Source organism: Aegilops tauschii, chromosome 7 (assembly GCF_002575655.3).
Source record: "Aegilops tauschii subsp. strangulata cultivar AL8/78 chromosome 7, Aet v6.0, whole genome shotgun sequence".
Taxonomy (NCBI): Eukaryota; Viridiplantae; Streptophyta; class Magnoliopsida; order Poales; family Poaceae; genus Aegilops; species Aegilops tauschii.
The window spans coordinates 47,444,715-47,466,877 of NC_053041.3; the positions used below are offsets into that span (position 1 = coordinate 47,444,715).

A 22,163-nucleotide genomic window follows, 5' to 3' on the forward strand; every position below is an offset into this window, starting at 1 on the left:
TGGCGGGCGACGAGCCGAAGAAATGAAGTATCGTACCGAAGAAAGAACCACTCAAATTGTTGGCAAAATCGTCTTAGTCACTAGCCTTTATTTATTTATTTTATTTAGTTATCAACCTGCAGTAATGGGCTAGCAAAATAGAGTGCAGCCGCAAGAGCGCCAACCAATCCCAATCTAGTAAGCAGGCATGGCATGGCATGCTGCTTCTCGTTCCCGTGAGAAACCAAAGCCTCTAAAGAAATAAATGCATGCCTGGTGATGCCCACCAACTAGTCAAGGAGGGTTCAGCTTGCGCCAGCTCACCGATCCGCGGCACCACGGCCTTCTACTTCTCTTCACCATGCCTTCCAAGACTATCTCTATATATACCAGAGGTAGGCATTCGTCCGCGTGCGGGGTGCGCGTGTGACTTATGACTTGGGCGACGGCTGGCGAGAGGCGATGCTCTCCTTCTCCTTGTGAGGAGGTGGTTTGGCTCCTGGCTCCTCACCCGTCGATTAGTCGTCGCCGGTGAGTGCTCCGTTGACGGGGACCATATGTGCTGACTGAATCTCTCACAGTTCGGTACGGGAGATGGTGTACAACTCACCCTGCTCTTGTAGCTCTCTGGCGTCTTGTCTTGGAAGAAGTCCGTCGAGGAAGATACATGAGGCCTGAGGGTAGGAGGTCGTTGGCGGATGGCAGCGGCCAGGTCGTAGGTGAAGGTTCCCTCCCTCTGGCTCTGGTGGGAGGATTCTTGTTGTTGTCTGCAAAGAAGAAGAAAAGGGTGGTCGGAGCTCGTCTGATCCGGCGTAGTGCAGCTTGAGGAGGAGGAGGAGGAGGAGATCATGTCGTCTTGTGGGGCGAGAAAGACCACGGCGGCCGAGTCCCGAAATCGCGGCCGCGATGAACTTGCGATTCCAGGCCGGCGGCGAACAGGTCAGGCGAGTCCCAAAATTAATTTGATTGGGTCGGAGCTCGGCCTAATTCTCAAAAAAGAAAAGGAAAAGAAAAAGAGAAGAAGATTGGCCTAGCCTGGATATACGGGGGAGGAAGAGAGAGAGACGTCCCGCTCCAAGGTGACGATCGACACGGAGTTCCCGGGCGCGCTGCACAGCCCCACCACGTGAAACCAGTAGAGATGAGCGTACGTACCCGGCCGGGCTCGGTTCTCCTTAAAATCCTACGAATCCGTCTCCGATTGGATTGCCTCCGTCAGACTCGCCCTACGTACGTGACTCTGAACCATGGGCCGACTCGGACCTGTACCAGCTTTCCATGAAAGTACGTACATATAATAGGACCTGTAGCTAGCCACCTCCCTTGAATCCATCAAATCAAACCATATCCAGATCCACCAGAAGATCGACCGAGCAACTACGTATGTACGTACCGATCGATCCACAAGATTAAGGGCAGCGATCTGCGCCGGTGCACCGGCCCAACCGTTGGGCTGGTCGGCCCGCAGCCGTCCGATAGGCCTACTAATAACCGTTCGATTACGATCTAATCTTCGTCTTCGTTCACCTCTCGCCCGCTTCTTCGTCAAACCAACACCGCAGGACGCGCCTGACCTTGAAGAACCGCCCGCACGTTCTCCGGCCGTCGCTGCCCTCGTCGCCGGTCGTCCGGTCGCCGTCGCTGCCCTCGTCGCCTGTCACTGTAGGTCGCCGTCGCTGCCCTCGTTGCCGGTCGCCGTCGTCGCTGTCGGTCGCCGTCGCCGTCTTCGTGCATGCAGCGGCCTGCTCCCGCGGTTGCAGCTCCCCATGGCGACGACCGTAGCTCCGGTGCGGCGGCACAACTCCGATGCAGCCGGCCATCCTCGTCGCCGGTTGCAGCATCAAAAATGGCATAGTCGCGTCGCTTACAACCAAAAAAGTGGTGGTAGCAAAAACCAGTGCCGATTCCAGCAAATCAAACACACCATGGAAACCAAAAAAAGAAAATGAGGCATCGGTTCCAGCAAAAAACTCGCACAGGGTGGAACCAAAAACATGAAAACACTGGTTCGAGCAAAAACATGATACGATGGAAGCAAAACCAGACACCGGTTACAGCAAAGTCAAGACGCCAGTAGCAAAAAAACTGGGTTGTTTCCAGCAAAATCCGAAGACATTAGTAGCAAAAAAAAAGGTTGGTTGTAGCAAAAAAACAAATTGGTTGCAGCACCAGCGTCGGGCCGTGGGCACCACCGTCAGGCCGTGGTCACCACCGCCGTGGGATGGCCCCCATTGGTTGTAGCAAATCCCGTCATCGGTGGTAGAAGCTTTTTCTGTAAACGATTGAAACTTTTTTTGCACATACGATTTCAAAAGCTTTCTCTGTCGAACGGTTGCAACTTCGCTGATTGTGCAGAGTTTGGTTGTAGCTTTCTCTCTCGAAGGTTGAAGCTTTTTCCTCTACGGTAGAAGCTTTTCTGTAAACGATTGAAACTTTTTTCATTTTGAGCAGCGCCTGGGTGAAAGCTTCCTCTATCGTCAAGTTGAAGCTTTTTTCGTCAAAGGTTGTAGCATTTTCCGTAGACGGTTGTAGCTTCCCTCGATAGCACTGAAGGTTTGCAGCTTTCTGTATATACGGTTGAAGCTTTTCATATAGAGTTTGAAGCTTTTTTTAGCGGTTGCAACACATGGGGGTCTGCGGCAGGTTCTGTAATGCCTCGCCTGCAGGTAGATGTGTGACGCCGACGACCGTGTGATCGCCGCCGCAGATCTAGAAGAGGGGGGGGGGGGAGTGGGCGGATGGGGGGAGGGAGGAGGTGCGGAGGTCGTCCATGGCATTCTCGGCAGCAGCCGTGGTTTGGACGGCGCGGGGTTAGCGGAGAAGATGGGGAGAGGTTAGCGATGGGAGCCGCGTGGAGGGAGGAGGTGTGGATCTCGCCGGCGCGCGATCCGCCTCGTATCTCCGGCCACCTCTGGTAGCAGCTCGCCGGCGCATAGTCGACCGGAGCCGCGGGGCGCGCTCGGACGACGGGGGAGCAGCTGGGGAGCGAGAGAGCGGAAGAAGAAGGCAACCATAGCGAAGGGATAAGGTGGGGTCACGGTCTGTTCTGGCCACATGATGACTCCCAATCGAACGTCCCGCGCACGACCGGCCCAATGTTCGGCCGGCGTGCCGGGTATAAACGTTTCCCCAAGATTAAGGTAGCCAGCCAGCGAGGAGGGTAGCCGCCAACATGGGCTGCGGCATGAGCCGCCTCCTCAAGGCCACCGTCGCTCTCGTCATACTCGTCCTTCTCTTCATGCCCGGGGCCATGGCAGCCGCCGCCGCAAGCTTCGACGCCTCCCGGACACAGCAGCTGCCCCTGCCGCACGGAGAAGTGCACGGGCCGGAGAGCGTCGCCTTCGACGCTCAGGGCCGAGGCCCGTACAGCGTATCCGACGGCCGTATCCTGAGGTGGAATGGGCCCAAGCTCGGCTGGACAACATAGGCCTACGGACCAGGCTACGACAGCGAAACGTGCACGACATCCAGGTTTGGCACGGAGGCGGACATAGAGAGCCGCTGCGGCCGCCCGCTTGGCCTGCGCTTCAACGAGAAAACGGGCGACCTCTACGTGGCCGATGCGTACAAAGGGCTTATGCGTGTGCCGCCCGGCGGTGGGGAGGCCACCGTGTTGGCCGACCAGATTGATGGCATGCCGTTGCGCTTCACCAACGGGGTTGACGTCGATCAAGTCACCGGTCAAGTCTACTTCACTCACAGCTCGATGAACTACGACAGGTCTGAACACGAGATGGTCACCAAGAAGGGGGACTCCACGGGCCGCCTCATGATGTATGATCCACGAACATCGGACATCATCATGCTCCAACCTAGGATGACATACCCGAACGGTGTCTCGCTCAGCACCGACCGCACGCACCTCGTGGTCGCATCTACCGGCCCATGCAAGCTGCTGAGGCACTGGATAAGAGGGGTCGACGCGGGCAAGTCCGAGCCATTTGCCCACCTGCCGGGCTACCCAGATAATGTCAGGCCCGACAGGAAAGGAGGTTATTGGGTGGCGTTGCACCGTGAGAAGAATGAGTTGCCTTTTGGCCGTGATAGCCATCTTCTTGGTGTCAGGGTCGGGGCCGATGGGAAGATAGTCGAGCAGATGAGAGGGTCAAAGAAAGTCAGGCCAACCGAGATCATGGAAAGAGATGACGGCAAACTCTACCTGGGTTCGGTGGAGCTTCCTTATGTCGGCGTAGTAAAAAGGAAGTAGAGAGAAGTAGAGAATAGTATGTATAGGAGGGCTTTTAGTTTTTTATTATTCTTGCCGCTAAATGTAATGCTCCAGTTTCTTTTTGTATCAGGCAAACTATTGTAATCCTTATTTTTATGATCAGACCATTTGTTTTTTGCTTCATTTTAATGTCCGGCATGATACTGATGTCGTTTACTGCCATGCGCTAGAGAGATGCAAACTTGAAGATATAGGATGGATTTAGTTTCTTATTATTCTTGCGGCTATATGTAATGCTCCAGTTTCTTTTTTATCAGGCAAACTATTTTATCCATATTTTTATTAGCAAACCATTTGTTTTTTGCTTCAGTTTAATGTCAGCCGAGTAACCGATGACGCTTACTCCTATGCGCTAGAGAGATGCAAACTTGAAGAGACGGACGTAGGGCGTGTCAACGGAGCCGATCCACAGCAACCCGTTCCCCTCCACCACCTCGCTCACCGTGGAGTCGCTGAACCCCGCAGCGCCACGGCCACCCTGCCGTTCTTGACATCTCCGGTGACGACAACCCTGACGGCCCTCATGGAGTTCGCCATGGTACCGTTCTATTCCCACTGCTTTTTTCGGTTCAAGCCCACGTAGTACCCATCCCTGGTCTCCTCTGTCGGGGTGCACGTTGTCCGGGTACCGCGGCAGCTCGGCAAGCACCTCCGTTTCCCCCGCCGTGGGTGCGTGCAGCCAGTGACGAAGCAGCCTGCATGACAATGTCTTGGCGACAACGAGGTGCGTCCTGTCGGCGCTCACAGAGTCACAGCCATGCCGTTGGGGAAGGCCAGGCCCGACCTGAGCACGGTGACATTGCCGGTCCGCGGGTTGCACATCATTAGCCGCCCGGTAGTGTCACCGGTCAGCACTCCCTCGCTACAGGCATGCACAACCATATGATTAGCTACTTGTCTGGTTGTGAATGCCTGCATCTGCATGCACTACTCCTAGTACGAGCGAGTTGTCAATGCGCGTGAATTCACTAGAGCTCTTCTAAAAATCCATGCCCACCTTCCGCTCCGAAGCGAGTAGTGTTGGTGCTGCCTCTCGCAACACCTCCTCTTCTTCCTCACAAATTCGTTACAGGCATGCACAACCATATGATTAGCTTAATAATAGAATGACCAGAGAAAGAAAAATGCATGTACTACTACTCTACTAGCGAGTTGTAAATTACATTGGTTATACATGAGCAACGATGCTATACACACGACAATTGCCGAAAGATTTTTGGCCGACATCATATTTGGCTATGGTTTTATAAAATGCACCATGAATAAAGTGTGAAACACCATCAGTTATTAAATATCTAGGGACTCCAAACGCGGGAAAATAACTTCTTTAAGTATTTTAATAGAAGTGTTGTGATCAACACTACTAGTTGGAATAACTTCTACCCACTTAGCTACGTAATCAACAACGACCATAATATAAGTATAACTGTTCAAGGAAAGAAAATGTCCCATATAATCAAAGCACGCAATATCAAATAGTTCAATAACAAGTAAATAATTCATAGGCATTTCCTGACGTCTACAGATATTACCAATTCTTTGACATTCGTCGCAAGAAAGTACAAACTTATGTGTATCGTTGAAGAGAGCAGGCCAATAAAAACTAGATTGCAATACCTTATGTGCGGTTCTATCTCCAACACGGTGTCCTCCATACGCATCAGAGTGACACTTCTTTATGAGATGTTCTTGCTCATGCTCAGGTACACAACGTCTAGTAGCACCATCTACTCCTTCTTTATATAGATGTGAGTCATCCCAGAAGTAATGTATTAAATCAAAGAATAACTTTTTCTCTTGTTGATATGTGTAATTAGATGGTATATATTCAGCAAGAATGAAACTAGCATAATCTGCATAGCAAGGATTATCACTAGAAGAAGCATTTACGATAGCTAATTGCTCATCTGGAAAACTATCATCAACAGGCAGTGGGCCCTTCATGACCCACAAGTATAGGAGATCAATCGTAGTCCTTTCGATAAGTAAGTGTGTCGAATCCAACGAGGAGCAGAAGGAAATGACAAGTGGTTTTCAGCAAGGTAATTTCTGCAAGCACTGAAATTATCGGTAATAGGTAGTTTTATAGCAAGATAATTTGTAACAAGTAACAATAGTAACAATAAGTGCAGCAAGGTAGCCCAATCCTTTTTGTAGCAAAGGGCAGGCCGAAACGGTCTCTGATAATAAGTAAAATGTTCTCGAGGACACACGGGAATTTCATCTAGTCACGTTCATCATGTTGGTTTGATTCGCGTTCGCTACTTTGATAATTCGAGATGTGGGTGGACCGGTGTTTGGGTGTTGTTCTTACTTGAACAAGCCACCCACTTATCATTAACCCATCTCGCAAGCATCCGCAACTACGAAAAAAGAATTAAGATAGGATCTAACCATAGCATTAAACATGTGGATCAAAATCAGCCCTGTACGGAATAGCACATAAACTAGGGTTCAAGCTTCTGTCACTCTAGCAACCCATCATCTAATAACTACTCCACAATGCATTCCCTTAGGCCCAAAGATGGTGAAGTGTCATGTAGTCGACATTCACATAACACCACTAAGGGAATCACAACATACATATCATCGAAATAGGAGAAAGATGCCACTATCTACTTTTATTATTCCCTTTGGTGTCTATCATACTGTCATTATCTACTTACGAGAGAGATGCCACTAGCGAACCTATGGCCCCAGGGACCATTCTCCTTTAATACTTGTGTATACACATTGATCTGTTATTTACTTTTATTATTTTGTTTTTCCACTGTACCATTATCTATCCACTATTTGCTTTTAATCTTCCAACTAGCAAGACGAGGGGATTGAAAACCCCCTTTCCAAGTTGTCACAAGGTTTTTATTTTGTTTGTGTGTAGGTGTTGCTTATCTTGTTAGCAGGTCACACTTGTTGAAGTTAATTTTCATACAAGACAAATTGTCAAAATATGAAAAAAACAACTTAATATTTCTAGCATTATCCAAACTAGGATGCAAGAATAGAGGGTCTCATCAGCATATTGCAGGCTGATGATCCTACCTAGAACAACATTAGGGAGAGTGCGGCAATAATTCTTTCTTGAAAAGCTTTGATCAACATTTTACATAAAACATCAGCAACCCAGTTAAATAAAATAGGAGAAGGGGGATCCCCTTGTTTTAGAACCTTACAACTAACAAAAAGAGAACCATTTATATCATTTAATTTGACATAGAAGGAACAATTCCGGATAGTGCCCATAACCAAACTAATCCATTTATTACCAAAACCCTAGAGGAAAGCATTTCCACAAGGAAATCTCAGTTAAATCTCTTATAGGCCTTCTCATAATCTAATTTGAGGATAACCCCAGAATGTTTAGATTGGTGAAGTTCATGGATAGTTTCATGAGCATTCACAACACACTCCAAAATATATCTCCCCTTGACAAAGCAAATTGACAAGAAGGCAAAAGTCCATCCCTAATAGGAGAAACCCTATTAGTCATAGCATTTTACTAAAAAAATTCATATAGTAGTTACTCAATCTTATTGTCCTAAACTATTTAATATATTTAGCATCATGCTTCTTGGGAATTAAAGTCGGGAAAACCAATTTTCTAGGACATTATTAGAGAGGATTTTATGGCTTTAGTGAGATATTTTGAAAATGGGTTTCCTCATCCTTTGGTGAGCTAAAGCATGAAAGAAAGGAGTGTTTTTGTCTCCTAAAATTTTTCTAGTCCTAGATCTTTGCCACGTGGCAGTTTGTTCCTTCTTCCAAAAGTCTTTCAACTCATTATGTATATCTTTCATTCTCCGATAATCCACATCAGGAACCAAATTCTTCTCAGGAAAACATCTAAAAATGTCAAATTCCAATAGAAGACCATTTTTTTTCTTAATAGCAGTATCAATATTGATGCTCCTAGTGTTTCATGTTTATCTAAAAAGTTTTGTTTTAAACTGCCAAGTGTCAATAGCAATGGTAAAAGGGGAGGAAGTAGACCAAATATCCTCCACCAGGTTATGAAAATCAGGGTGAGACAACCACCATTTGTCAAATCTGAAAGGTCTGGTCAAATTATTTTTGGTACCACCTGAATCAAGAAGGAGTGGAACATGGTCACTACCAACTCACAGTATGGCATACAATGTGGTCAAAGGAAAGTGAGCATCCCAACAAGCAGAAGAGAAAACTCTATCAATTGCATCAAAAATAGGATTTTGATTGATTGTTACACCAAGTATAATTTCTATTAGCCAGTTTGTTTTCATTAATGCCCATTTGTTAATCCAATCCTTAAACGAAAATGCCAAGCTAGCATTGATATTGCCACTATACTTATATCTAGCTTCCGTAACCAGATGAAAACCCCTCCAAAAAGGACAAGATAAGTCAAAAGGCCCATAACCTCATGCAATTCAACAATAAAATCCATTTATAATTCAGCATAAGTTGTGCCATAAACAGTGACTAGATGCCAGCAAAAACCATCTTCCCTATTCTTAATAATGGCAATTAGAAAATAAGTTTTAGTAATACACCCAATGCACTCAAATAAATCGTCATTTACTCCTAACAAGATACCACCAGTGGTATTAATAGAAGGCATCATGTGCCAAGAGAAGTTAATATTGCCACCAATAGCTCTAAGGAAAGCCTCAGAAAATTGATCTCTTTAGTCTCCTAGAATCCAATAAAATCATGTTTATATATGTAGATTAAGTCAGAAAGGCACTGTAATTTGCCATTTTTCCCAAGACCTCTAATATTCCCAAAGATTCCTATCATGAAACTTTAAATGGGCGTGAAAGGCTACAAGGCCTGGAATTATTAGTATAGTCTGGTTTAACAACAGAATCGACATTGCCCCTGACTTGTTGTTACCAGATTTGCTACAAGGTCGAGTAAAAGCTCCCAACTCCAAATCCTCTAATTCCAAATTGGCAAGAAAATAAATTTTAGGATTTTGATTAGCAAAGTGAAGGCAATTATTCTTTTCAGTAACCACCATGTCCTCAATTGAACATAGCTTATGTACAAAATTTCAGAGTTTCACAGTCGGAATGTGAAATAAAATAAGACTGTCATGAACTGATTCTAACATACATAAAAAAGACAATGTAAGACTTTTCTATGAAGAACACGGGTGACGATGGCCGCCCGCAGGGCATACACGCGTGCACCGGTGGATCCGGAGTTCCAGATCCTCGCGATGGTCTTCCGACACACCCTCACAATGGAAGAGACGAACGCGCGGAAGCTCCGTCGCAAAAAATCTAAAGCGCATGGGCTCGTCGTCGAGCAATAAGAGCGTGCTAGGACGGAAGTGGCAGCCAAGGCGAAGGCGCCCTGGCTAGCCAAGGCGTAGGACCGCACGGTCCAGAGGATGACCGTCAACATCTCCTCCTCTGATGACTCGGCTCACTGATGGCTCCAGCTCCCACGACGATGCCCCTCCGGCCGCCGAGCCCTGCACGGAGGGGTACAGCCATACGGGCTACCACAAAGGGAAGGGCCTGCGTGGAAATGGTGACTTCCTCCATCCTGCTCCATCTCTCTATTTCATCTAATTTTTTACATTTAATTCATATTGTCTGGCGAAAAAGACTTGTTATTTTGGTTGTCCGTTGGCTGCTACTATCGATTGATGTCGGAACTATATCTGTTTGTTGCTAGTGTGTTGATCTAAATAGTTTTATGTTTTACATTGCATGGATTGCATGGATATTGGGGTTCGGATATGAAGGAGACTGCTGCAGAGGCAGCAAAGTGAAGGGTGACCGGTCATGGCCCATGAACGCGCCCGCGAACGTTTGAGAAGGGCCGGATTAGCTACTCGCAGTTTTAGATGCTCTAAGAAATTACTTTTGTTTTCAAAGGCATACTTGGAGAAACATTCACAGCATCCTTGCGAAGCTCAGCGGTTATCTTCATCGGTGGAAGGTGCTTTGAGAAGACACCCAATCTGTGCTTCTCCATCGTTGCATTCTTTTGCTGGATCGGCATCGGGGCGAACTCCTCAGAATTGCTTGGAGAATGAGCTGTCCCCATGGTGCAGAACTCCAGTAGATGTTGATATTCTCTTCTCTTTGGTATTCTGTGTCATGGATCCGTAAGATAAAATATCGTTGGCTGGTTTATTTTCAGACAACTGTTTGGTTGGCTAATGCTTGCTCGGGCCTGCCTTCACGCTGGCGGCACCACAGACCACACAGAAGAGCAACAATGATGGGATTGGGCGAGCTGGTGCTGACACTCACAGTGGGCCACAGAACAGAGCGCCACCTCATCCCTCGGTTGCGGCGTCTCGTCGTGGCGTCCCGCAGGGCGGCAAAGTGACCGAGCGAGCTCCTGCTCTCCTCGCCGGCCCATCACGTGGAGTCCGTCAAGCCAGAGGCGCCAACAAAGCAGCTTTGGATGCCGGCGCGTCCAGTGTCCAGACTCCCGATCCACCCTACCGTGCCGGCGCCTTCCGCCTGTTGCCACGGCCACCTTGGCACGGACGCGGATGGAAAGGCGGTTGCACATCGTTCCTGGTGCCTGTCCTTGATCGCGGCGGTCCTGCCTGCCAACGCCACGGGAGCCGAAACGGGGGGTCAATGCAGACGCCCGGCCGTGTCACCGCCGGCCGGCATGGTGATGGAGTCATCATCGCTTCTGGAGCGTGGGTCTTGGACGTCGACGTTACGCTGCTCTCCAACCTCCCTTGCTACTAGGCCCATCATAGATACGGATGAGTCCCATGCACAAGCACAAATTGTTGGATCAGTGCTCCACAAATTGTTGGATGAGTCCCATGCCGACAGGATGCATCTCGTTGTCGCCAAGACATTGTCATGAAGGCTGCTTCGTCACTGCCTGCACGGACCCACGATGGGGGAAACAGAGGTGCTTGCCGAGCTACTGTGGTACCCGGACAACGTGCGCCCTGACAGAGGCGACCAGGGATGGGTACTGGCCTGGGCGGGCTTGAACCGAGAAAAGCACTGGGAATAGAACGGTACCACGGCGAACTCCATGAGCGCCGTTAGGTCGTCGCCAATGGAGATGCCAATAACGGCTCGGTGGCTGTGGCGCTGCGCGAGTTCAACGACTCCACGGTGAGTGAGGTGGTGGAGCGGAACGGGTATATGTGGATCGGCTCCGTCGACACGCCCTACATCCGTCTCTTCAAGTTTGCATCTCTCTAGCGCATAGCAGTAAGCGCCATCAGCGACTTGTCTGACATTAAAGCAAAGTAAAGAACAGATGGTTTGCTAATAAAAATATGGATCACAATAGTTTGCCTGATAAAAAAGAAACTGGAGCATTACATTTAGCCACAAGAATAATAAGAAACTAAATTCATCCTATATCTACTATACTCTACTTCTCTACTTCCTTTTTACTACGCCGACATAAGGAAGCTCCACCGAGCCCAAGTATAGCTTGCCGTCATCTCTTTCCATGATCTCGGTTGGCCTGACTTTTTTTGGCCCTCTCATCTCCTCGACTATCTTCCCGTCAGCAGCGACCCTCACAGCAAGAAGATGGCTATCACGACCAAAGGGCAACTCATTTCTCTCACGGTGCAACGCCACCCAGTAACCTCCTTTCCTATCGGGCCTGACGTTATCTGGGTAGCCCGGCAGGTCGGCAAAAGGCTCGGACTTGCCCGTGTCAACCCCTTTGATCCAGTGCCTCAGCAGCTTGCACGGGCCAGTAGATGCGACCACGAGGTGCGTGCGGTCGGCGCTGAGCGCGACGCCGTTCGGGTATGTCATCCTTGGTTGGAGCACGGTGGCGTCCGATGTTCGTGGATCATACATCATGAGGCGGCCCGTGGAGTCCCCCGTCTTGGTGACCATCTCGTGTTCTGACCTGTCGTAGTTCATTGAACTGTGGGTGAAGTAGACTTGACCGGTGACTTGATCGACGTCAACCCCGTTGGTGAAGCGCAGCGGCATGCCATCAATCTGGTCGACCAACACGGTGGCTTTCCCGCCGCCGGGCGGCACACGCATAAGCCCTTTGTACGCATCGGCCACGTAGAGGTCACCCGTTTTCTGGTTGAAGCGCAGACCAAGCGGGCGGCCGCAGCGGCTCTCTATGTCCGCCTCCGTGCCAAACCTGGATGTCGTGCACGTTTCGCTGTCGTAGCCTGGTCCGTAGGCGTATGTTGTCCAGCCGAGCTTGGGCCCGTTCCACCTCAGGATGCGGCCGTCGGAGACGCCGCTGTAGGGGCCTCGGCCCTGAGCGTCGAAGGCGACGCTCTCTGGCCCGTGCACTTCTCCGGGCGGCAGGGGCAGCTGCTGTGCCCGGGAGGCGTCGAAGCTTGCGGCGGCGGCTGCCATGGCCCCGGGCATGAAGAGAAGGACGAGTATGACCAGTGCGACGGTGGCCTTGAGGAGGCGGCTCATGCTGCACCCCATGTTGGCTGGCTGGCCGGCTACCTTAAGCTTGTCGATCGATCACGTCGGCTGTTCGATGGAGGTTGGTTGTACCGTGTGTGTCGATCTGCTGGATGTTGTTTGGTTTGATGGATTGAAGGGAGGTGTCTAGATGTCCTATTATATGTACTCTCATGGACAGCTACAGGTCCGAGTCGGCCCATGCATGATCCACACGTACGCCGAGACGGACGGAGGCAATCGAGTGGAGTCGAGTTGGATTCGAATCGGCAACCGAGTCCGGCCGGGTACAAGGAAAACAGATACGTACGTACGTGTTTCCCGCCGGCATCGCGTCGTCGTACGTATGGCATCGCGTACTTGTATTTTGCTTTGAACTTGCAAGGAGGATCCACTTGCGTCGCGACGTGCCTACCTACGTGTATCGTTTGTTTTTTATTTTTATTTTTTTTCACATGAAAGGAAGCCTCATTTCACATCCAACGAGTCAGAGATATATAAGACTATGCATGTCACATCTGGTTCCTACGTGCAGCTAGCTCCTGCCTGTACTCTACGGATCAATCGATCCATCTATTGTAAAGATCTCATCTTCAACAGTTTCGTTTCAAAAGAAAAAGTCTTCAACAGTGTATAGCTAGCTACGACGTCATCCTGACTCGACCGTTATGCATGGATCTAAAACCCGGCGCCGCCTCATGGTGCACGCATCCCCGCCACTAGACATCATCGACGCTTTCCGCCATGTGGCGGTGCTCCGCAGAATGGCCTCATTAGAAGAGATCCACCGTCCTGCCGCTGGAGGAGGACCGGCGTCATGGTTGCTATAGCCTATAGGAGCTTGGAGAGAGAGGGAAGGCTAGGGTGCGGCCGCGACCGGTTCTTCCTCCACCACGACGACCGGAGTGGTCCGAATTCATGACGATGGAGGAGCTAAGTGTCCTTGCAGACGACCGAGATGCCAATAGAGATCGTTGCGCCACTGTCCGTAGAGAATGCCTTGCTGCCATCACGACCACCTCACCGCCGCTAGGACCGCCTCGTTGCCCCGAGTAGGCGCCGCCAGGAGCGCCCCACCGTCTCCCGTTCATAGACCAAATGAGTTCAATTATTTCGGTCCACTCCCGCTCTTGCGCCCGAAGTGCGGCCTCGTAAGAGAGATGTGAGCCCTAGGTCAGGCCTAGGCCGAACCAGGTTGCTCTCTCTCTCTCTCTCTCTCTCTCTCTCTCTCCGCCAGTTTTTGCATGGACGACCGTGATCGATTTTTGAGGGGGGCTATTTGTGTGTTGTCGCGGTGGACAAATGAGTGAGCAGCAAACCGTGGCCTCCTCCACCCCAAAAGAGAACACCCAAACAAGTTGCGATACTATTCACAATCCCTAGCCGCATCCTCCCGCTTCATGCTCCCACACGTTGCCGCCGATGCCTCTTCCACCCCAAGTGACGGTGGCGCCCCAGCGACCACGACTCCCCAGAAGAGAGGAGGCACAGAGGGGTGGTGGACAACGGTCGCTGAAGATGCAAGCGAGATGACAGACGCATGGTGGCAGCTGCAGATCCGCACTCGAGCGGCCATCTCCGCCTCTGCCTTCTCCCTGCACTCAACAAGTTGCACAAGGTAGTTGAGACACCGCTGTTCGTGGGGAGCACGTCGTTCGTACACAGTTAGACATACATGCATGCATTCGAATTGATTAGCTACTAGTAGTAGTACATATGTGCGCGTGAGGATGATGTCAGGTACTACGCATGGATGGATGAAGAAGATGGATGTGTGTGCACATTAGCAACAAGCAACGAGAGGGCCACTATTAGATTTGGACGTTCCGCTGAGATGGGTTCACAAGAAAGAAGGATCAATCCGTGGCAGATCAATTTGACCAATGAGCGAGAAATCGATCAGTGAGAGATGAGGTTGACCAATCATTAATGGAAGGCCAACGAAACGATTGATTAATACTAGTACTAGTACCAAGAAAGAAAGAGAAGATCTCACCGTAGACACGGACGGACGGCTGAGATGAGGTTGGCAGGGGATCGATCCGTGGGACGCAACAATTCTCCAATGAACAAGAAGCAATCCGACGTGGGTAAACCGAAACGGCGAATCCACGTCGACTTCCCCCGACCGATTCATTCATTGCTCCCCTACCCACACCCAGACACAACACCACATTGGCGCCGCCACCCAACGCCCCATCTCCCTCAGAGGCTCGGACCTTGCCGCCGCCCGCCCCCCCCCTCCCCACCCCTCGAGCGAGGAGGAGGTCGGTAGGCGTCCCCAGATCTGTTAAGGGATACGGACTGGAGCTCTCGATCGCTCACGCGCCGGGCACAACCTCCGTCTGCTCTTATTGCTCGCCGGCGACGCCAGCATGGAGCTACTCCGTGCTCGCTTGGGCTCGGGACGCCGCTGCTCGCCAAGGTAACTTGTCTCTCGCCCGTCCATCCTTTATTTGCTTGTCCCCAACGCCCTTCCCTTCCCTCCCCTCCCCTCATGAGTTTCCATCCGTGGAGCGCAGACACCACTGGCATCGAACCCTAGCCGCACCGCACCAGCGGCGGCCATCGACGACGGAGTACAGTACAGGACGGCCTCCCAGACGCGGCCGTCATACCCCAAGGAGCCTTCTTCGCCAGCCCTTGCCTCCTCTCCCGAGATGTGGACTGATGATGGCTGCTTCCTCCTCCCCTCCTCAACCACCAGCCCCAGATCTGGACCTTCCGGACATGGACGTGGACGTGGTGAGCTTCCCCGCCTCTACCGCCAAATCTCATCTTTTTTTGTTGCAATTGTACCTACTGGACAGACACAACTGCACGTTCAATTTCTACTATATAAGAGAGACATGTTAATTATTGTGTATTTTATATATAAATAAATCAGAGGCTTTGCTTGATAGCAATGTGAGCCTGTTAGTTTGCTTGCTTGCTACCAAGTGTCAGGGTCACTCGAGCCAGTGGCATATATAGAGAGAAAACTGCACCTTTAAGATCAATCATATATCCGTGACATTGTTGTGTCCAAAGACAAGATTTTCCATCACCATTGGGTCAATATTCAATTCCTTGACATGCCTTTTCTGATTAACCTCAAATAGGGACACTCTCACTTCAAAAACACACATAGACAGCACAAGGAAATCTGGCTCCATATATTGATGTAAAATAAATACCTGATAGATGCCTAAAACTTTGGCAAGGCAAGTTTCGCTGTTCAATGCCAACTTGTTAGTTTTCGTATTGGTTGCTTTTCCAAAGAGTATCACTCAGTCTCTTGAGGATCGATTGGATGATGTGATTATATAGCACATCTGATGGTACTAGACTAGATGTGTAGGAAGGAAAATATAATCATCTTCTCTCCTTGTTTGGTTTTCTTAAGTTTACCACCAAGATCTGATTTGCAATTGTACCTACTGCCCAGACAAAAGAGCACGTTTTGCTTCCATTTTTACAGCCTTAAAGCTGGAGCGTCACGTTTATGACGAATACGCATCACGTACATTACATGTTTATTATTTCTATGCAACATTTTTTGGTTCAAGCACAGAACCTATAGTAGTATCTTAATTTGTTCAATTTCTACTAGAACAAGAGAGACAGGTTAACTTTGTGTAGTTTATGAAATTTCTAGAGGCTTGGCTCCATAGCAATGTCAATCTGTTAGTTTGCTTGCTACCAATGTGGTATCAGTTGGTTTTGTGCTGTTCAATGCCGACTTATTAGTTTTGGCACTGGTTGCTTTTTCAAAAGGGAGGAGCTAATCACATGTGATTGCGCAAGTATCAGTCAATCTCTTGAGACTGGATTGGCTGATGTAACCACATAGCAGATCTGATGGTACTAGATGCGTTTGAAAGTATAATCATCATCTTTCCTCTCTAGGTTTTCTTAAATTTACTAGATGTTTTTCCTGAGTCTTTCGCTGCACACGGACCCTCCACTCCCATTATTCAGCAGTATGGTGGTCTACTAGGAATGCGTCGGGATGTTAATTGGCATGTACGGTAGCCACTCCTGCAAGTCGTACCACACATACTTGACGGTGTTGAGACGGCAAACGTGACAAAGCACTCACTATAGTTTTACTCTCAATGATGGTTGTTTCAGACCAACACCAGCTAATATATAACCAAAAAATGAAAATGTTTTCAGAAGGTGTGTAATTAACATGCGGCTTTTCACTCACCTGCCATGATATGCCTTCAAATTGGAAACTTTAACTCTACCTTTACATAAATGATATACTGTTCATAACTAGCAATTCGGAAAAATTACTTTCAAATTCACTTTTTATGTCACTGACTAGTGACCGCCCAAGCTTGCACTATTGTGGGTTAATTCCACAAGTTGTTTCCGCAATGTGGTAATGAACTGACGGATTGATTTCTATTTATTCTCAAGTTAGATTTCTAGATTTATTTGATTTGAGTTTCCTTCCTGGGTTAAGTTAATTTCATATACGGCTGCTTCTGCCATGTGTAATGAACTGGGGATTAACTTGTTTTATTCTGAATTTTAGATAGGTAAAGAATTCACCCTTGATGCTGCTTCTTCAGTTGAGACAATCTGGTCCCTGGCTGCTACTGGAACGAGATGTGCGATGGCTCATCCCACTCAGCTCTTGAAGACTGTACCAGGGAAGGAGAATGGCATAAATGCAAGTTGTGACTACTTGGAGTGGTAAGCTTGCTGCAAATTGTAAATATAGCTTCAAAAAATGCTTCTGCAAATTATTCTAGCCATGTATGTGACAAACAATGCTTCTCCAGCAAATTTCCCACCAATCTGTTTGTCTGTCGTTTAGATTTTCTACTTCTGAAAATAAAAAAATTAGTGACAAGCAAGTCTTCTCCATTAACCACTTTGTGTGGTATCTGCTGGTTTTGTGTTGTTCAATGCCGACTTATTAGTTTTGTCACTAGTTGCTTTTTTCAAAGGGAGGAGCTAATCACATTTGATTGTATAAGTATCAGTCAATCTCTTGAGACTGGATTGGATGATGTAACCATATTGCAGATCTGATGGTACTAGATGCGTTGGGAAGTATAATCATCCTCTTTCCTTTCTTGGTTTTCTTAGGGTTACTAGATGCTTTTCCTTAGTCTTTTGCTGCATCGACCCTCCACTCCGATTATTGAGGATATTGGTGGTCGACTATGAATGCATTGGGATGTTAATTGCCATGTCCGGTAGCCACTACTGCAAGTTGTACAACACGTCCTTGATGGCGTCGAGACGGCAAAAGTGACAAAGCACTCACTATAGTTTTATGTTTTGTTTCAAGCGTTATCAATTACTCCCACCGTACCAAAATAATTCTTTATCAGTTCTCAAGCTGATATTCTTTCACAATGATGGTGGTTTCACACTAACATCAGCTACTATGATACACTTCTTTACCTATATCAGCAGCTAATATATAACCAACAAATGAAAATGTTTTCAGAAGGTGCATATTTAACATGTGGCTTTTCACTCACCTGCCATGATAGACCTTCAAATTCGAAACCTTTAACTCTACCTTTACTACGTAAATGGTATACAGTTGATAACTTGCAATTCGAAAAAAAATTACCGTCAAAATAACTTTTTTATGTCACTGACTAGTGACGGCCCAAGCTTGCACTGTTGCGGGTTAATTCCACAAGTTGTTTCTGCAATGTGGTAATGAACTGACAGATTGCCTTTTATTTATTCTCAAGTTAGATTTCTAGTTTTATTTGATTTGAGATTCCTTCCTGGGTTAGGTTAATTTCATATACTGCTGCTTCTTCCATGTGATGCTGAACTGGGGGTTGACTTGTTTTATTCTAAATTTTAGGTAAGTAAAGAATTCACCCATGCTGATGCTTCTTTAGTTGAGACAATCTGCTCCCTGGCTGCTACTGGAATGAGATGTGTGATGGCTCATCTCACTCGGCTCTTCAAGACAGCGTGCGTACAAGGGAAGGAGAAGGGCAGAAATGCAAGAGTGACTGCTTGGAGTGGTAAGCTTGCTGCAAGTTATAACTATAGCTTCAAACAATGCTTGTGCAAATTATTCTAGCCATATATGTGACAAACAATGCTTCTCCAGCAAATTTCCACACCAATCCGTCCATCTATCATTTAGATTTTCTACTTCTGAAAATTAAAAAAATAGTGACAAGCTAGCCTTCTCCATTAACCACTTTGTGTGTGCTGCTATATGAACATGTTTCGATTTGGCTGCTCCCCCTACCTTATGCGTGCGCAGGTGCTTTGAGTGCTTCCTTCTTCCCTTCCTGGGACGCCGCTCTCCCACTGCTCTGACGCCATAGACAGACAAATGTAAGTATTTCTCTTGTCTCCACTTGCCCTCTGTTAGTGTCCTTTCTCTGGCCTTAATTTGCACAGAAATTATTTCTTAAGAGAGGACAAGAGGAGATGTCCTGCCATCCAACTTGTCTTCTTGAACAAATGAAGCACAACCCTTCGCAGCACCTGAAGTTTCAGACTGAATGAATTACATTGGCCACTTGTATTTAGAAACTTTACCCTATGGAGTAGCATGTACCTTTGGTTTCCTAGAAGTCCATTGTGCGCGTCCTTAATTAGCAACTCACTTTCCAAAAGTTCCGATGACAATTTATGTGAAACCAGTTGTGCAGTTTGCATCTTTGTAACAATACATGCTATAAGATCGAAGTTAACACTAAAAGTGTTCTCTGCAGTGTATGGAAGTTTAACTTATTATGCGAATCTGCTTTCATTTGATTGTGCCTCAAATTTCACAATCATTATTATTTATTTTAGACACTTGAAAATGAAGGGAGAAATGCTACAGTTGTATGTTGTTTCTGCAGTATGTTGATCTACTTGCCTTTCCTTTTGTTATACAGCAACCAAAATTTCTGGAGCAGGATAGTCGCTTGACATTTTGTTATACATGCAACTGAGCCGGTCAGTTGGCGGCTCCCAGATATATCCGCCACGGTCGCCATGATGATGACGACCTCCCCTCCACATGCTTGTGCTCGGTGGACGACGCGACCGTCTCTTCCTCACCTCACCTCACCTCAGGCTGGTGGCGTCCAGATCAAGTGGATTCGTCAATGGCCTCGACAGATGCAGTCTGATTGCCATCATGAAGGTACTCCCACTCTTTGATTTGCTCCTCTCCCCTTCCCTTCCCCTTTCTTCTCTTATACACTTGGTTTCCTTCCTCACGCATGCGTTTCGGACAGGCTCCTTCTCCACAACCACACACGGGAAGCCATGGAAGCTCCATGTGCTTGTTCTCCATGGAGGTCAGCAGCTGCCATGCCACGATGGAAGCAAGTCCCAGAGCTCGTCAAGGTTTGGATTTGGCAGCTCCACTCCCTCCCTATTGATTAACCTATGCTAGTTTTTGATAGTTTGCCTTAATTTTGCTGCTAGCACATGGTTTTGCATGTATTGCTAGCGTATATTAAACTACCAAGAAATAAGTGGCTCTGAAGCTACTTTTTTTATCAGTCTAGTCTTGATTAAATCCAGGCTTTATTTACTTGTAGATGTATATTGTTTCTTTTGGTTGGTACCTGCTAACAGGTGTGATGTGGATTACGTCAGATGTTTATGTCAGGTGATGAATGTATCTGTGATGAATTTTTGTGCTCTGTTTGGAGAACTCACTTGGGTTTGTTCACTCAAAATGACATCAAATTCTTGAAATCTAGTTCTTAGTCTCGAGTGGCAATGTGCAGCTTGACTGAATCTTTAATGTACTTTTCCTTGTACCTGTGTTGTATGACTAATGCTAGTGCGGAGAATGAGTAGTTCAGATTGGTAGTAAGCTGGATAAGTACTTGGTCTGAATCACACAATTTTGTTTGCTGCATAATAGCACCATGCTTAGTTAGTATACTTATGCAACCATCATTTTCCTTGCTGCTATTTTTGTGGTTTCTTTGCACCACCTTGTTATCTCTGTTTTGTGACACATGTGCTTGTACATTGATCGTATTGAGTAACACTTTATTGTATCAGTGCATCCACATGCATATAAATGGTGCTTTCTTTTTGGTACAGATAACTAGTGTCGCCGATCTGCCAAGCATATGATTCCAAAGCATCTAGTCATCAGTGACCTACTTCCACTGGGACCTGACTGCCATCCGACAACACGTGAGCCATACCGGACATCGTTGGGACCTCCATGTCCGGCTACATGGGTTGCGGTGAGCCCCTGCTCTCTCTCTCTCTCTCTCTCTCTCTCTGCCCTTGGACGGTCCGGCCATCGAGCTAGTGTACGACTGTTGTCGTCATGCTGTGTGTAGTGGTGGTGGTCTTCCGGCAACTAACATGGTCTTGGGATTGTGGTCATATTTCTTGTCGATTAAACATGTCATAATACTTGTGCTTTGCGAGGCCATGTGTGTATGTGGCTGCTACCATGCTTTCCTACCTATGCAAGATTTTGTTGTGCCTCGACAAATAGTCTCTGGTTTATCCATTTATGTACCTTTTTTGCACCGCATGTTACAGGATTTGGTAGTGGTCCATGTTCTAGCTTTGGTAGGATCCTTGCTTATATGTTGTGGGATGTTGATTTATTAACAATGGCTACCATTAAATATAGAAAGAAAACGATTACCTATTAACTGGTGTAGTGTTGCTGTGCACATATAGATAGAACAAGTGTTATCCTTGTGTGCTTTGGAGGGAGCCATCATGCATGTGCTAGCAATATTCATGACTAGTCTTGGATGGATATTTTATCTAGTTGTATGTTCGATTGTCAATTGTTTGCTATGCTAGTTGAACAAATGGGCGCTTCTTTTAATTTGTTATGCTACCTGATCAGTTTCTGGAGCTCAACAATATCTGTTGTTTCCTGGAGCTAGGGCCCGGCGCAAATGACACTTGCTCTCCCCAGAGCTCTCTCCCTCCTCTGACACCTATGATGAACACTTCTTCTATGACCACGACTGAGGTGAGCCAGTCGCTTCGTTTCTTTTGCATACTTACTCTCATTCCCTGTGTGTCCACAACCATCGAGCCGTGGTAGTTGTATACTGGCCATTGCACCATGGAGATTTCTTGGGCTGGGTTGGGGGCTATGGTCATGGTGTCTGTTGTAATCTACATTTCTGTTTCTGTGAATGAACGATGACGACAATATTATTTTCCTACCTATGGCTGCGGCTGCGTTGAGCCGTCTCAATTGGTACTTTTGATTGTTACACATGTTCTGAATCCATGATGCTCAGGGTCCCTGATAACCCACAAGTATAGGGGATCGCAACAGTTTTCGAGGGTAGAGTATTTAACCCAAATTTATTGATTCGACACAAGGAGAGCCAAAGAATATTCTCAAGTATTAGCAGTTAAGTTGTCAATTCAACCACACCTGGATAACTTAGTATCTGCGGCAAAGTATTTAGTAGCAAAGTAATATGATAGTAGTGGTAACGGTAGCATAAGTAATATTTTTGGTATTTTGTAGTGATTGTAACAGTAGCAACGGAAAAGTAAATAAGCGAAGAACAATATATGAAAAGCTCGTAGGCATTGGATCGGTGATGGAGAATTATGCCGAATGCGGTTCATCATGTAACAATCATAACATA

At 47.4% G+C, this 22,163-nt stretch overlaps 1 protein-coding gene and 1 pseudogene across 1 annotated transcript; one reads left to right on the plus strand and one right to left on the minus strand.

Annotated features, from left to right (window-relative positions):
• The first annotated feature begins 3,114 nt into the window (after positions 1–3,114).
• Positions 3,115–4,775, plus strand: LOC141027959 (protein STRICTOSIDINE SYNTHASE-LIKE 10-like; annotated as a pseudogene).
• A 6,697-nt stretch (positions 4,776–11,472) lies between these two features.
• Positions 11,473–12,606, minus strand: LOC141026374 (protein STRICTOSIDINE SYNTHASE-LIKE 10-like). Its single transcript, XM_073502799.1, has one exon. It carries the CDS (start codon positions 12,604–12,606, stop codon positions 11,569–11,571), a length of 1,038 nt encoding a protein of 345 aa, XP_073358900.1. The 3' UTR covers positions 11,473–11,568.
• Positions 12,607–22,163: the final 9,557 nt, after the last annotated feature.

Coding starts and splice junctions, on each gene's coding strand:
- LOC141026374 (XM_073502799.1), bottom strand. CDS start 12,606: ATGGGGTGCAGCATGAGCCGCCTCCTCAAGGCCACCGTCGCACTGGTC.